The 12,964-nt window shown below is 44.8% G+C and overlaps 2 protein-coding genes across 11 annotated transcripts in view; both read left to right on the top strand.

The window, feature by feature from the left end:
- LOC149366534 (ATP-dependent RNA helicase DDX4-like) overlaps positions 1 to 3,447 on the top strand; it is a 33,672-nt gene extending 30,225 nt beyond the window's left edge. For all 10 annotated transcript variants that reach the window (XM_089551316.1, XM_089551286.1, XM_089551295.1 and 7 more), the window contains 4 exons: positions 13 to 300; positions 407 to 1,087; positions 2,248 to 2,364; positions 3,128 to 3,447. In XM_089551316.1, the coding sequence (XP_089407442.1) occupies positions 13 to 300; positions 407 to 1,087; positions 2,248 to 2,364; positions 3,128 to 3,214 (1,173 nt within the window). In that variant the 3' untranslated portion in view covers positions 3,215 to 3,447. The remainder of the gene's footprint in view (positions 1 to 12; positions 301 to 406; positions 1,088 to 2,247; positions 2,365 to 3,127) is intronic.
- Positions 3,448 to 5,957: 2,510 nt separating this feature from the next.
- LOC149366533 (uncharacterized) overlaps positions 5,958 to 12,964 on the top strand; it is a 53,717-nt gene continuing 46,710 nt past the window's right edge. The window contains exon 1 of the mRNA XM_089551268.1: positions 5,958 to 6,167. Coding sequence (XP_089407394.1) covers positions 6,068 to 6,167 — 100 coding nt within the window. The 5' untranslated portion in view covers positions 5,958 to 6,067. The remainder of the gene's footprint in view (positions 6,168 to 12,964) is intronic.

Here is a 12,964-nt window from a genome sequence, read left to right as displayed (position 1 = left end):
ATTCCGTTTCAGGCGGCCTTCATGTTGCCCATCCTGCACACCCTCCTCAGCGACAGTGCTTTGGAGAACCCATCATTTCAGCCCATTCAAACTCCGCAGGCAGTCATTCTGTCACCAACGCGGGAGCTCGCCATCCAGATTGCGCAGGACGCGCATAAGTATGCATACGACTCCATATTAAAGACTGTCCTTATTTATGGAGGCACCTCGGTTCAGCACCAATTAGCGCAGCTCTCGCGGGGCTGCCACATCTTGGTGGCAACGACCGGACGGCTTAAGGACTTCGTTGAGAAGGGAAAGGTGGGTTGCATTCTTTCGTGTTGCATGTCTCTCTGCGCTGTTTATCGTTCTGCTCTTCCTTGGGCTCCTTGCATCACCGCGCTGCTTGCTCCGTTTTGTCGCGCAGATCTCGTTTGAGAAGCTCCGTTTCCTGGTTCTGGACGAGGCTGACCGTATGCTTGACATGGGCTTCGAGCCCGACGTGCGTGCTCTGGTGGGGCACTCTTCCATGCCGCAGCGGGGGGCGCGGCGCACCCTGATGTTTTCCGCCACTTTCCCGGAACAGATTCAGATGTTGGCCAAGGAGTTTTTGGAGAACTCTATCTTCCTCAAGGTGGGGATCCTTGGGGGGGCCAACTCTGACGTCAAGCAGCAGGTGTTTCAAGTGACCCAGTTCGAGAAGCGGCAGAAGCTTCTGGACATCCTCAGCGATGAGGGCAGTGACCGGGTGATGGTCTTTGTGGAGAAGAAGAAGACGGCGGACTTCCTGGCGGCCTTCCTGTCCCAGAAGGGGCTGAAGACGACCAGCATCCACGGCGACAGGTACCAGCGGCAGAGGGAGGAGGCTCTGCTGGAGTTCCGGCGGGGCACCTGCCCGGTTATTGTGGCCACGGCCGTGGCTGCCAGGGGCCTTGACATCAAGGATGTGAGGCATGTCGTGAACTATGACCTGCCCCAGTCCATCGACGAGTATGTCCACCGCGTGGGCCGCACGGGTCGGGTGGGCAACCTTGGCAAGGCTACAAGCTTCTACGACTCTGAAGCGAATGGGGCTCTGGCTGGAGCACTTATCAAGATTCTTGCTGAGGTGAGTGTACTCTCATCATAGTCCCTTGACTACAGCGGTGAGGCAGTAGGAGAGGGTTTACTTGGGACTGTCAAGGTTTGTAGGTGCCTGTGAGCAGTGGAGGTTGAGCGCGGTGAGTGTGAGCGGCGGTGCGCGGCACTCGGCCCGCGCAGTGTCTTCACCAATCTTGCTGTGTAAACCGTGAGTAATGAGGTTTGGCCAAGCAGCCGTAAATGCAGTGAACCATAAACAGATCTGTGTGAATGCGTTTCCTGCAGTTCTGCTTATGGATTTGGTTAGTTTTTGGGTGATAAATTTTTTTTCTATTTGCGGCAACGTGGTACTATTGAGGTTCTATCGCAACTAAAGGTTCCAAGTTTAGGGCGCCTTATTTGGAAGGTGGAAAGGTACTCTTCAAAGTGTGTAACACCTTACTACAGGTGCAGGTTTGTTGTAGTGTGAAGTCATGAGTAGCGTCGGCCTGTTGCTTCCTCGAATTTGGTGATTGAAAAGTGCTGCATCACAGCAGCTTGCATGTTATAACTGGCCCTCTCCCTACTGATCTGGCCGAAGTTGTCTTACAAGGAACTTTCAAGCTTCATTCAAGATGGCGCCTCGCCGCGGTGGCACACTGGTTACAGCGCTCTGCTGCTGACCCGAAAGACGCGGGTTCGATCCCGGCCGCGGCGGCCTTATTTCGATGACGGCGAAATTCTAGAGGGACGTGTACTGTGCGATGTCAGTTGCACATTAAAGAACCCCAGGTGGTCAAAATTTCCAGAGCCCTTCACTACGGCGTCCCTCATAGCCTCAGTCGCTTTGGGGCGTAAACCAATCATTCAAGATGGCTACTTTTCCAGTTCGATAGTGCATGCATGCAGCCTGTTGAAAGTGGCCAAATTCGCTGCTTGTGGACGTGAATGAAACTGCTTGTCTCACTGCCAAAATGAGCCTTGAAGATTGCACATTGCCACTGGTTCTCTGGGCAAGTGTGCACTCACGCTGGGCAAGTGTGCACTCACGCTGGGCAAGTGTGCACTCACGCTGGGCAAGTGTGCACTCACGCTGGGCAAGTGTGCACTCACGCTGGGCAAGTGTGCACTCAGTCGGCCCCATTGCCACACTGGCCTTGTGTAACTGTGCGTGCACATAACGGCTGACGGTGTGTGTGCTGTGTGCAGAGCCAGCAGGAGGTTCCGGAATGGCTGGAGAACGAGGCCAAGTACGGCGGCGGAGGAGGAGGAGGCGGCGGATTTGGTGGAGGCGGCAGCAACTTTGGCGGTGGCGGCGGTTCACGGGTGAGCGCGCCTTTTCTCCTCTGCGACCATGTGGCGCAGCAACAAAGGGATTTCTGGAAGTGCTTTGCTTGAAGCCAGTGTTTTCTCGAGACTATAAATTCTGATCCACAGCTTTGCTCCACTTTTCATACACCTCAGCAGTCTTCTCATTCCTGAGAAGAATGCTGAGGTTTTTACTTGAATGGCTGGGAGCCTTGGGATCCTTGCCCAGCTAAGGATTGCCATTGAGGTTACTCGACCTTCTTTAAAGGTTTTTGTACTAATACCGGTATTTCCAAAATTCCTTTCCTCAGCATTGCAGTGTAGCAGCAGCTGAATTTTTAGTCTCTTTAGACAAATTTTTTTTTCGCTTTTCGGTAAAATTCTACAGAAACCAATTTTCGTACACGTTGAGCTTGGTGCATGACAGCCTTAGATGCTTATGCGCCACTAAACCCAACACACAACACAGAGCTCATAATGTGTGGTTTGGTTTAAAGCTCAACAGCTCCAAAACTTCGCTTAGTAAGACTGTGGTTGCTTCTACTAACACCAGGGGGTTGATTGCTTCTGCTCTACATTCATGCGCATGAATGTACCGAGTGCTGGGAGTTCTACACGTGCCACCAGTTCGGTTGGCTTCACTTGAATTTTTCGTCTTCAAGACGGTTTGCAGAATGATTTGCTTGGTTTCTAAGAAACAAAGTCCATGTGTGAATGTTTGAGGCCTTCTTTTTCGTACTGCTGCTCTGTTTTGCAAAATTGTTTGTGCCCTTTTGTGCAGGGATTTGGCGGTGGCAACGACCAGTGGGGTGGCTCTGGTGGTGCAGCCCAGCAGGCTGAAGAGCCTGCAGAGGAGGAGTGGGGCTGAGCTGAGTCAAGCCTCCAGGGGGCCAGCCTCCGTGTGTGTGTGTGTTTGAAGAGGACCTGACTGTGTGTCCCTTCTTTTTTTTTTTTTTTTTCAAATGAAGTGGTGTTTTTGCTCACCCCTGCCCAAGGACTTGGCAGGCATTCTTTTGTAAATAATCATTCACCAAGTCAGGTGTTGACAAATAGAATCTTTTACCACATTGTTCCATGCAAATAAAGATGTTTTCCACTTTGTTCATTGTCAGTGTTTCGTGCACTTGTCATGTGTGGGGGAGGGACATATGTGCTATGGCATATGCACATGCATAGGCCGATGTCATCCGTACTGTAGCAAACATATTTGCACATGTACACAATCCTCATTTCATGAAGTCATTGGCCAGGGAGCTGGGTTCGGTGTAATTAGATTGCCACCCCTTGTGCCAAACTGCTTTGAAATTTAGCTATGCTGTGCACCAGCTATTAAACCAAGACAACCAAGGTTTTGAAACGCTTGGTCGACATCATGCACATGCACAGTTTGAAGCCTGCATAATGCAGGTTCCCATGGCACGTTAGTTTCTTCTGCTAGAAGGCCATCAGCTGTGCAGCCAGCACTGAGGTCAATGGGAAACTGACGGCGCCCAACGGGCATTATTGTAGGGGGGAGGACAGAAAAAAAGGGGGAAAAAGAGTAATCCGTGCATACATACGTTCATTCATACACTGCGGTTACTGTCAGGTCAACACTTCCTTTAAAACATCTAAAAAAAAAAGTATGATTACGTTTCATACATTTAATACGCAGGCTCTGCACGACAGTTGGCCGATTTCAAGAACAGTGGTTAGAAGACTGCCTATGTTGGCCTTTCAAAAGTGAAGTGTACCTATGGGGAAAAGTTTTGTCATTGGAACTGCTGTAACACTTCTGTTATGCAAGTTTCTGCTTGTAATGTGCCATGCTTGAGAAGAGTACGCTGTAGGGCAAACAAGCTAAAGATTGCAATGCATGTTTGGAAAAAGACGGCCAGTCTGCCATGGGAGGCATCAGCATGTCTAGCAGTTTAAGAGGTCTGCAGCATGATGCATGCTGTATTGCTTCTTCATTGCTATCCTGTGCTGTACTAAAAGAAATTTGAAGGCAAAGAGATTGGACATACTAGAAGTAAGCTTACGGGTTCCCTCGACATTCTAACATATTCGAGCTTCCGTAGAAAAATGCAGTGGCTGTCTTTACCTTTTTTTAGGCTTCTAAATATATGGCCTTTTATTGTTTCATATTTTTATAAAGGCTCATTGTTTACTAAGTTGAGTACCATCGACAAAAGGAGGTAACAAATTTAGTCTTGAAAGATGAGATTTTAGATGGGAGTGGTAAGGTTCTTTAATTGCCTAAGATGGAATGTAGATAGGTCTGTAACTACTGTGTTGGTCAGTTACCTTTTAAACCTTGAGAAAATTGAGGATATGAGGCTGCTTTAGTAATGATATGTCCTCTAAAATGGAGATTTCCTAAACCCCGTCCCATTTTGCGGAATAAAGTTTTATACTACTACTGCTACTACTGGCAGTTAATTGTGGATGAATTGGGGCCTGCATCAGTGGTTTCAAGTGAATTCTTCGTGAAGAATTGTTTCTAAGCAGCGGTAGCAAACATGAACGATGACTGTGAGGTTATGGGGAACCACTCGAATACTGGGTGTGTGAATCGATCGTTCTTTTAGGCAAATCTGTTTTGGTTACTTTTTAAAAATTTATCATAAATTTGTTGTCACTTTCATCTTACATTACATTGCTGATATTTAGAGTTATTTTATTTCAATAATAGCATAAGCACTTTTTAGTGCAATTTTGTGCTGCTCAAACGCATTTCAACCAGTGCCTCCTAAACAAGTGCCTCCTTGTTATGCATCAGCTCAACATCAAAGTGCTGAGAGTTTGCCCTTTTGTTAACGATAGGATTTTTCAGCCGAGGTTAATTCACACATATCCCATCGATAGCTCATAACAGGCCTGGTAATGATCTGCTGAGGCACGGCCTTCAAACTATCGTAGCTTTTATTGTGACTAGTTTTAATCGATTAACATTATTGGTTTGGTTTATTGGGGTTTAACGTCCCAAAGCGACTCAGGCTATGAGGGACGCCGTAGTGAAGGGCTCCGGAAATTTCGACCACCTGGGGTTACATTATGATTAACATCTTATAATCAGCTACATCTATGGGAAAAGCCATTGCTGAGAGAGCAGCTAAGCTGATGAGGCCGATGATACCACAAATGATGTCTTTGTTATCAGTGTTATTGCACAATGGATTTCTGGAAGATTTTCCGTCACAAATTTTAATGTACATATGGCAAATGTGACCGACGGACTTCGATGATGAAACGATCATTTTTCTCCTAACGTACTGCTTCAGGTGTGAGCAAGAAAACGTTCTAGTAATTCAATTAATTTCATACAAAACTACGCGGTGTAGACCAATTTTCAGTTTGTGTAGAGTATGCGTTTTTCTCTCTCTCTCTCTCTCTCTCTTTCTTTCTTTCTTTCTTCCGCTCAGCGGGCTGAGCGGCGGCAAGCCACAGATCCAAACGGGCATCTAATTATTCAGCAACAACAAGAAAAATCACCCATAACGTTTGCTGATAGGTAGCAATAATTACAACGACTAAGCTCAACCACTTTTGCGCAAGTTTTTTTTTTTCCTTATGGTACTTCTACTGCTTCTACAGAGCGCTAAATTTCGCTCGGCACTACGGAGTCCGTCTGGCAACGCGGGTCCTCCTCACAATTGAGAGTTTTTCTCATGCGTGTGGTAACAGCGTCGCTTTCCGAAGGTGGAGATGTTTATGTTTCTGCTCAGGCGGAACGGCGACAATGTTACCTTCGTCCGGCTATTTTAGCCAGCTGCCGTGCCCTTTCTTCGCGTCGGGTCTCTGCGAGCGGCCGCACTGCCACTTCAGCCATGAGAAAAAGGGTGAGCCCCACCGTCCGGCGACCCTGCGCGATTTTTCACTCGTGCAAATAAAAAAAAAAGCACTGTGTTTTGGCCGAGATGTGCCTTCTCAACGCCACTGATGCGCAAACCGCACCACGCGGGACGAGCACCGATGTCTCCCTGTGTTGAGGTGTGGTCTAGCTGAATTAGCTTCGGCCCAGGTTTCCCTCGAAGAACAGGCCCGCAACAAGCTCGCAGCGACTGAGGGCATGATCTGCGGGCATGTTGTTTCGAGGACCGTTTCGCGAACAAGACCGAAAACAAACAATGCTTCTACCAGGAGCTTCTACACACACGTGTCCCTCAGCACAAACCTAAACTGGAACCTGCAGAAACTCGGAAGCCTATAGTTCATTTGTGGACAGCGTCTCACCTGTTGTAAGATTTCGCTCGCGAACCAAACAATGCAGCGAGCCCGAAAGAAACCTAGAGAGGCAATAAATGCGGCTGAAATATTACTAGCGCAGGCTCTAAACCTTTAGCTCCTCGGTTGCAGCGTACCGAGCGATCGAGTAGCGCTGTAGGGATGAACGTTCAGCTTAAGTGCAGCTAAAGCTGCCTTGGCCTTTGAGAGTTGGTGAAAAAGCTTCCTTTTGCCGTCTTCTGGGGTTCACAAGGCGATACTGAGGTGGTTGTCAGTTAGAGGCAGCGGGAGGAGTTAGTCAAACTCGATGGCTATGTGGTCTCTGTACAGCTAGTTACGAAAGCGTCTCGGAAATGTGCACTTGGTGCGGTGGGCTCTGACATGCCAGCACGTGTTTGCGGCTTGGCCGTTCGAGGACAGCTTTTTGTGACACTACAATTGATAAGCCTTAGTTGTTATTTCGCGAGTTCCTGACTGGGTGCACATGCGTTTTTAGTACCGGTGCAGAGATTTTATTATTTTGCAGTACTGCCTATCTCATACTCGCAGTGGGCATAGCTGAATTGGTGTGTAGTTTCGCATATTTCACTTTGTAAAGCTTCTTACTAAGCTCACAGAACTGTTTACCTTACCTGTATGGTTTTCCCTAGTCTTCCCGTTCCCTTTAACTCGTGCGGGTTGCCACATGTAATTATTGCCTACTGCATAAAACCGATTGAATTAGTTTATGAGGAACAGACCGTTGTCATGGTTAAACCTGAGTTATAATCAATTTTTGGGAGACTGCAGATTAGTTTGTGGAGTCTATAATTTAATTTTGTTAGTGAAAGTGCCCGACTCCAAGGCTGACTTCAGGTTAATCATGTCTTGTTTTCTAAACTGAAAAACAAATTCTCACTTAAGATGTTTTGAATTTACCTTGTGTTTGACGTATCATAGCCTCAGTTGCCTATGTGCGAAAAAATCAAATATAACTTATAGTCGGAAACAACAGAATTCCTCCATAACAGAAATGTAGTCCGTTGTTAAAAACTTTTCTTGTTACCTAAACAATAAGCTAATCGCAAGAACAAAATTATCAGGTAAAAAATTTTGATACCTGGCTTGTTCGTAAAGTCAAACATTAAAAAGCTGACTTCGTTTAGTGTTGTTATTGGCTAGCACAGTAATACGTGACGCCTTGGACCGTGGTCCTGTGTTGCCAACTGCTGTTTTGTAAAGTTGTATCGTACTGTAGTAACTAGCTAACTGAAAAGTTACTGAACCGAACTGCTTCACTCGTTATATTGTCGTAAATAACTGGTACTACAAATGCTTGTTTTCAACCTGAATAAATGATGGACCTGCATTCGATACTATTTTTTAAACTAGCAGCATGGACCCACTGAAGTTATGAAATTTCTCATGAAATTACAATTCACATTAAATCACGTGAAATAATGAGAAACACTTAACAGTGCATTGCCTTTCCTGTGCTACCAATAGAGTGACAAGAAAAAGTGGAAAGGGGTTAATGGAAAACATGAGCTGTAAGGTCTGCTCCACGCTCGGTGCCTACCAACAGAATGTGCCTACAGGTACTGAGTGTTTGTAAAAGGGGTTTCTGCTGTAGGTTGGGTCAATTTTGTATGCTCCTTGCAAAGAGCTGAGAGAATTAAATGGTTGCAATGTCTTTCATACTCTGTATGCCTCGATCTATCCAGCTCGGGATAGCTTCTGAACTCCAGCTCTATGATTGATAAGACTACCGATAACACGTAGTGCCTTTAAAGGGATACTGAGGGCAAACTGAAGTTGGTCTTATCGAAAGGGTGCCGTTATCTAATCATGAAGAGACACTTTAATAGGAAACGGAGCTTTTGCAAGGCAGAAAAGATGGCAGAAAAATAAAAAAAAAACAGATGGCGCCACTATCCGCAAATTTCGCAACTGAAATGCATGTGTCATTACTGATTTTTCGGGCACAGATTCCCGAGGCTATGGTACGTCGCCATTCATTTCAAAAGGGTGATTCCGGAGTCCTTTTCGGCGTAGATGTAACGAGTTTGAATCCACCAGCGGGAATATCTTCAAATCCAATTATCTCTGCGATAAATGCATCTTTTGCTACTGGATAAACGTCAACCTAGACTGAAAAGCCTGAGAATCAATTTTTACTGGGAAAAATAATTGGATGGAGCTGTCTTCAGTGTTGCTTTAAGGACTGCACTAAAGGAATTCGCACTAAAAAGGTATAAATCACTTTGTGCAAACCTTGAGGGCTTGTAGTGTTACCATAAATGTTAATTAAAGGAAGTTTAGTGAAAATTCATTTTTTAGATAGCACGAATAGCGTGGAAACCTTAATGTGAATTTCACGTGGAGACACTCTTGACTGGCTATTACGTTGCTGGCTTGGATTTGGTACACATGGACTTAAGGACCTCTAAACAATTTTTAGTCCTAAATTTCATGGCATTCTGAGGGCGTTAAGGAAAACTGTGCTTTAATAACCTTTTTGAAAGGCTGTGCGTAATTGTATGGAGGTGTGAGTGAAAGGTGTAAGAAAGATGTGAAATGCTTACAGTGTTACAGTTGTGCCTACATTTAGGACCTTGCAAAAAAAAAAAAAACTGTTGGTGACAAATTCCGGTAACTTTTCTGTGATTACTTTTGTGAGTACCAGTAAATTCGGCTGAAGTAGACTCCAGCCTGCTTTTTGTTGTGTCAGTTGTGTAGGTTGTGACTAGTTTTATTTGGGCCTAGTGGATTTCCTGGCTTCTTGTAGCATGTATCAATATATGTATATATATGGGTTTGGGCAGGGCATGTAATGCGAAAGCAGGATAACCGCTGGTCCTTAAGGGTAACGGAGTGGATTCCAAGAGAAGGCAAGCGTAGCAGGGGGCGGCAGAAAGTTAGGTGGGCGGATGAGATTAAGGAGTTTGTGGGGGTGCGGTGGCTGCAACTTGCAAAGGACAGGGTTAATTGGAGAGACATGGGAGAGGCCTTTGCCGTGCAGTGGGAGTAGTCAGGCTGATGATGATGATGATATATAAATAAATTCACTGCTGTATTTTGTGTTCCACCTTCCGTATTGTAACCCACTACCCTCTGCAATGCCCTCTGGCCGTGAGGGCAATGAAATAAATAAATAAATAAACAAACAAATAAATGCGAACACTGTGAACAGTGATCTCGTGGTGCCAGAAAACAAAATGTTACATTCTAACCGCTGATCATATTCACTTTCTGGAAATTACATATGTAAACTCAAGAACCACTTGACAGCCCTCCAGATTTAGGTGTACAGTCAGGGACAAAAGTCTCCGGACCACGTGTTCCTCAAACGAGGCTTGTAGCTCTACTATCAGACAGCGGCTGGAGACCGCACTTGTGAACGTGAAAGAACAAAAATTTATCTTTCACCTCCACAAGTGTGGTCTCCAGCTGCCGACTAATAGCAGAGCTATCGGCTTCCTTAGAGGAGTACGTGGTCCGGAGACTTTTGTCCCCGACTGTACATGTAGCCACCTCTTGTGGTCAGCTGTGGTCGGGACCGGCCAGAATGTGCCAGTGTTTTTTTTTTTTTTTACTTTTCTCCAGCAGTGGAATGGCCGTTTAAATTCTGGCAAGGCACTGAGATTGGAGGTACTGGAGCTGCCATTTTTGTTCTATGTTGCTTTTTGTTATCATCATGATCATCATCATCATTTATTTTCCCTTAAAGGCTTCATTGGGGCATTACATAAGGGGGGGGGGAACTAATGGTCATAACGGGTCACAAGGGTAGAACACAAATATAAATGGCAAGCACAAACAAACACAGTAAACATGTGGAAATTAGCGAGGCAATAAATAGGTAAATAAGGATTTTTACAGGGCGCGCAACAAGTGTTGGAAGGTATACATACAGGTGGAGTATAGCGCATGCACTAACTGCATCGTTAGGCTAGTCATATGTCGTCATGCTGCGTTTGCAATAAGGCTTTGAGGCCTATAAACACTGTGACTACGAAGCACTAATTTCATTGAGCTGTTGTTGCTCATATGCTGTCGAGCATCAAAACATCATAAAATCAAATCCTTAATTGTGAGAATGAACCCACTAATTTGTGTGGGTTAGGCTTTCATTGATGAAACTGTCACCACAGCAGAGATCAAATATGCATCAAGGTACAGAAAGTTGAGACTTTGGTGTAAAAAAAACTAACAAAATTTGGCTACATCGCACCACAATGTAAGCGCTTTCGAAAAGCTTGCAGGCAAAGCAACTGCAGATTTAACTTTTTAACTATTAGCGTTAGCCCTCTCAATTATTCAGAGGCGTGTAGCACATCGTAAGTAATATCCATATCAGTTTTTCGAATTTTGAAAATGCTCTTCCCCTCAGCGCTGTGGCCTAATAAATTTGGCAATGTCGCGCCAAAATATATGTGCTTTAGAGATGCTTGGAGGCAAAGCAACCTCTCCAGTGCAGTTAACTCGTCGAAATAGCCAAAATTTGTTGGGCCAGAATGCCGAGGGCAACCGCGTTTTCAAAATTATAAAAATTGACATGGATATTAATTACGGTGGGCTACACGCCTCTCAATAATTAAGGAGCCTAACGGCAATAGTTAAAAGTTAACTATTCAGTATTAGTTCACCTGCCTGCTAGTTAGCACGTCCTAACTGTATTCTGATGTACTACACTGCTGACATTACTGAAAAATGCTCTTCTGACTCAAAAAACCTATTTTTAAAAATTGTGCATAGTCCTAGGTTAAACACCTTGTGGAAAAATCCTCAGTGTTAGTAGCCTTTTTATTTATTCGGTACAGCAGCCTGATGAGAAATTCTGGAACAGTTTTTAAAAAAGGTTGATATTTTCTGAGTTATCAAATAAAAAGGTTGTACTTCATTTTCATTACCACTGTTTTGAAAAATACAAAGCACAAAACAAAGGACCTTTGCTCTTTGCATAGATTTAATCACTTGTCTACCCAAATAACTTCAATACTCTTTCAGATGCTTTGAAAGATTGCATAGTAGACGTAGCAATTAAATTAAAATTCTTGCAGAATTTTGGCGCACAGTCTGAGAAATGCATAGCAAAGCAAGCTTAAAGGAAAATTTAAATTGCAACGTGTTAGAAGTTGTTTAGGAAAAGATTCAGATTACTGGTAAATGTGTCACGGTCAGGTATGATTCAAATGCCTGCTGGTAGCTCATTATGTGATAGAATGCACGAAGAACTCTCAATGTAAAAAATAGTGCTTTTACGAATATATCAGAAAGGCACAAAATCTGTGGAGGACACTTAATTATGTTATGCGTGGGGAGTGTGATACCATTAGAATCAGCGCATTTTACAACCACAACATCGGTTTTTTTTTATGATGGTTGGGCTGTTTGTAGCAATGCAGGTGAAGAGAGGGGGGGAGACGGCAAAGGTGGGGAGGGGCTGGCAGGCGTCGTATATGGTGCGTCATGTGACCTGATGTTGCCGTAACTGACTTGACCAATCAGTAAATTTTATGACGGATCACAACGCTGGGTTTTTTCTGTGCTCAGGCCTGTAATGCTTTCGCATTAAAAACTGTGAACAGGGAACAGTTGTGGAATATGTGGCAGGTACGGATTAATTACTTCCGTAGCTTTTTCTTTCTCCCAGTGTCTTGTCCATTCTCTGTGGCAAATGTCTAATTACCCAGGCCTCGTTAGTCATTGGCATGGAAAGCTACACGAACTTCCGCTTTGTTATTTGACGGTGACAAGTCTGAAAGGCTACTTATAGATAGTCGCCATTTGTGTTTATCACACCCTCCCTCTTCTCTCTTTCCTTTCTCTAAACTGGACCTGAATAGGGTGAACGTTCCTGTGCTTCCCTTAGCTACACTCATTATTTGTTCATTATAGCAAGTATTGTTTAGCATCATACTTCGTTAGTGCAGGGGCCATCGAGGGAACACATTAGCATCTAATTGGAGCTGGTTTCAAAGGTTGGAGCTAGGTGCGATTCATGCAAAATACATTTTTTTTTTGAGCCACTATCTACCAGACTGTGTACTCAGCAAGCCCGCAGCCTTTTCTAAGAGTGCTTTATAGCTTGCTATGATTCCTTTGTTTCAGATAAATTTGGCACTCATTGAATCGTCCGTTGGGGTGCTTTTTTACACCAGCTAGCGAATCCTGTCAATAATGCTTCTGGAGATGGTCAGCTTGGCAGCATGTCTCTTGACACAGTCATGGGGGCAGTTCTTGGCAGCCCGTAATAATGTCATTGTATTCTGGGTTTCTTGCATCATGTTCACCATAAGCACATGCGTGCGTGTGCGTGCGTGCGTGTGTGAACAAGATCTTACTATTCCTCAAGTGCTTGGTTGGTTGATAAGTTGCCTGGAAACAGTGTAGCACACCAGAATGAAGACAAAGAAGAGACACAGAAAGG

Source organism: Amblyomma mixtum, chromosome 1, assembly GCF_055824585.1.
Source record: "Amblyomma mixtum isolate Tamu chromosome 1, ASM5582458v1, whole genome shotgun sequence".
Taxonomy (NCBI): Eukaryota; Metazoa; Arthropoda; class Arachnida; order Ixodida; family Ixodidae; genus Amblyomma; species Amblyomma mixtum.
Note: the sequence above shows the minus strand (reverse complement) of the source record. Positions and strands in the feature narration are given on the sequence as shown.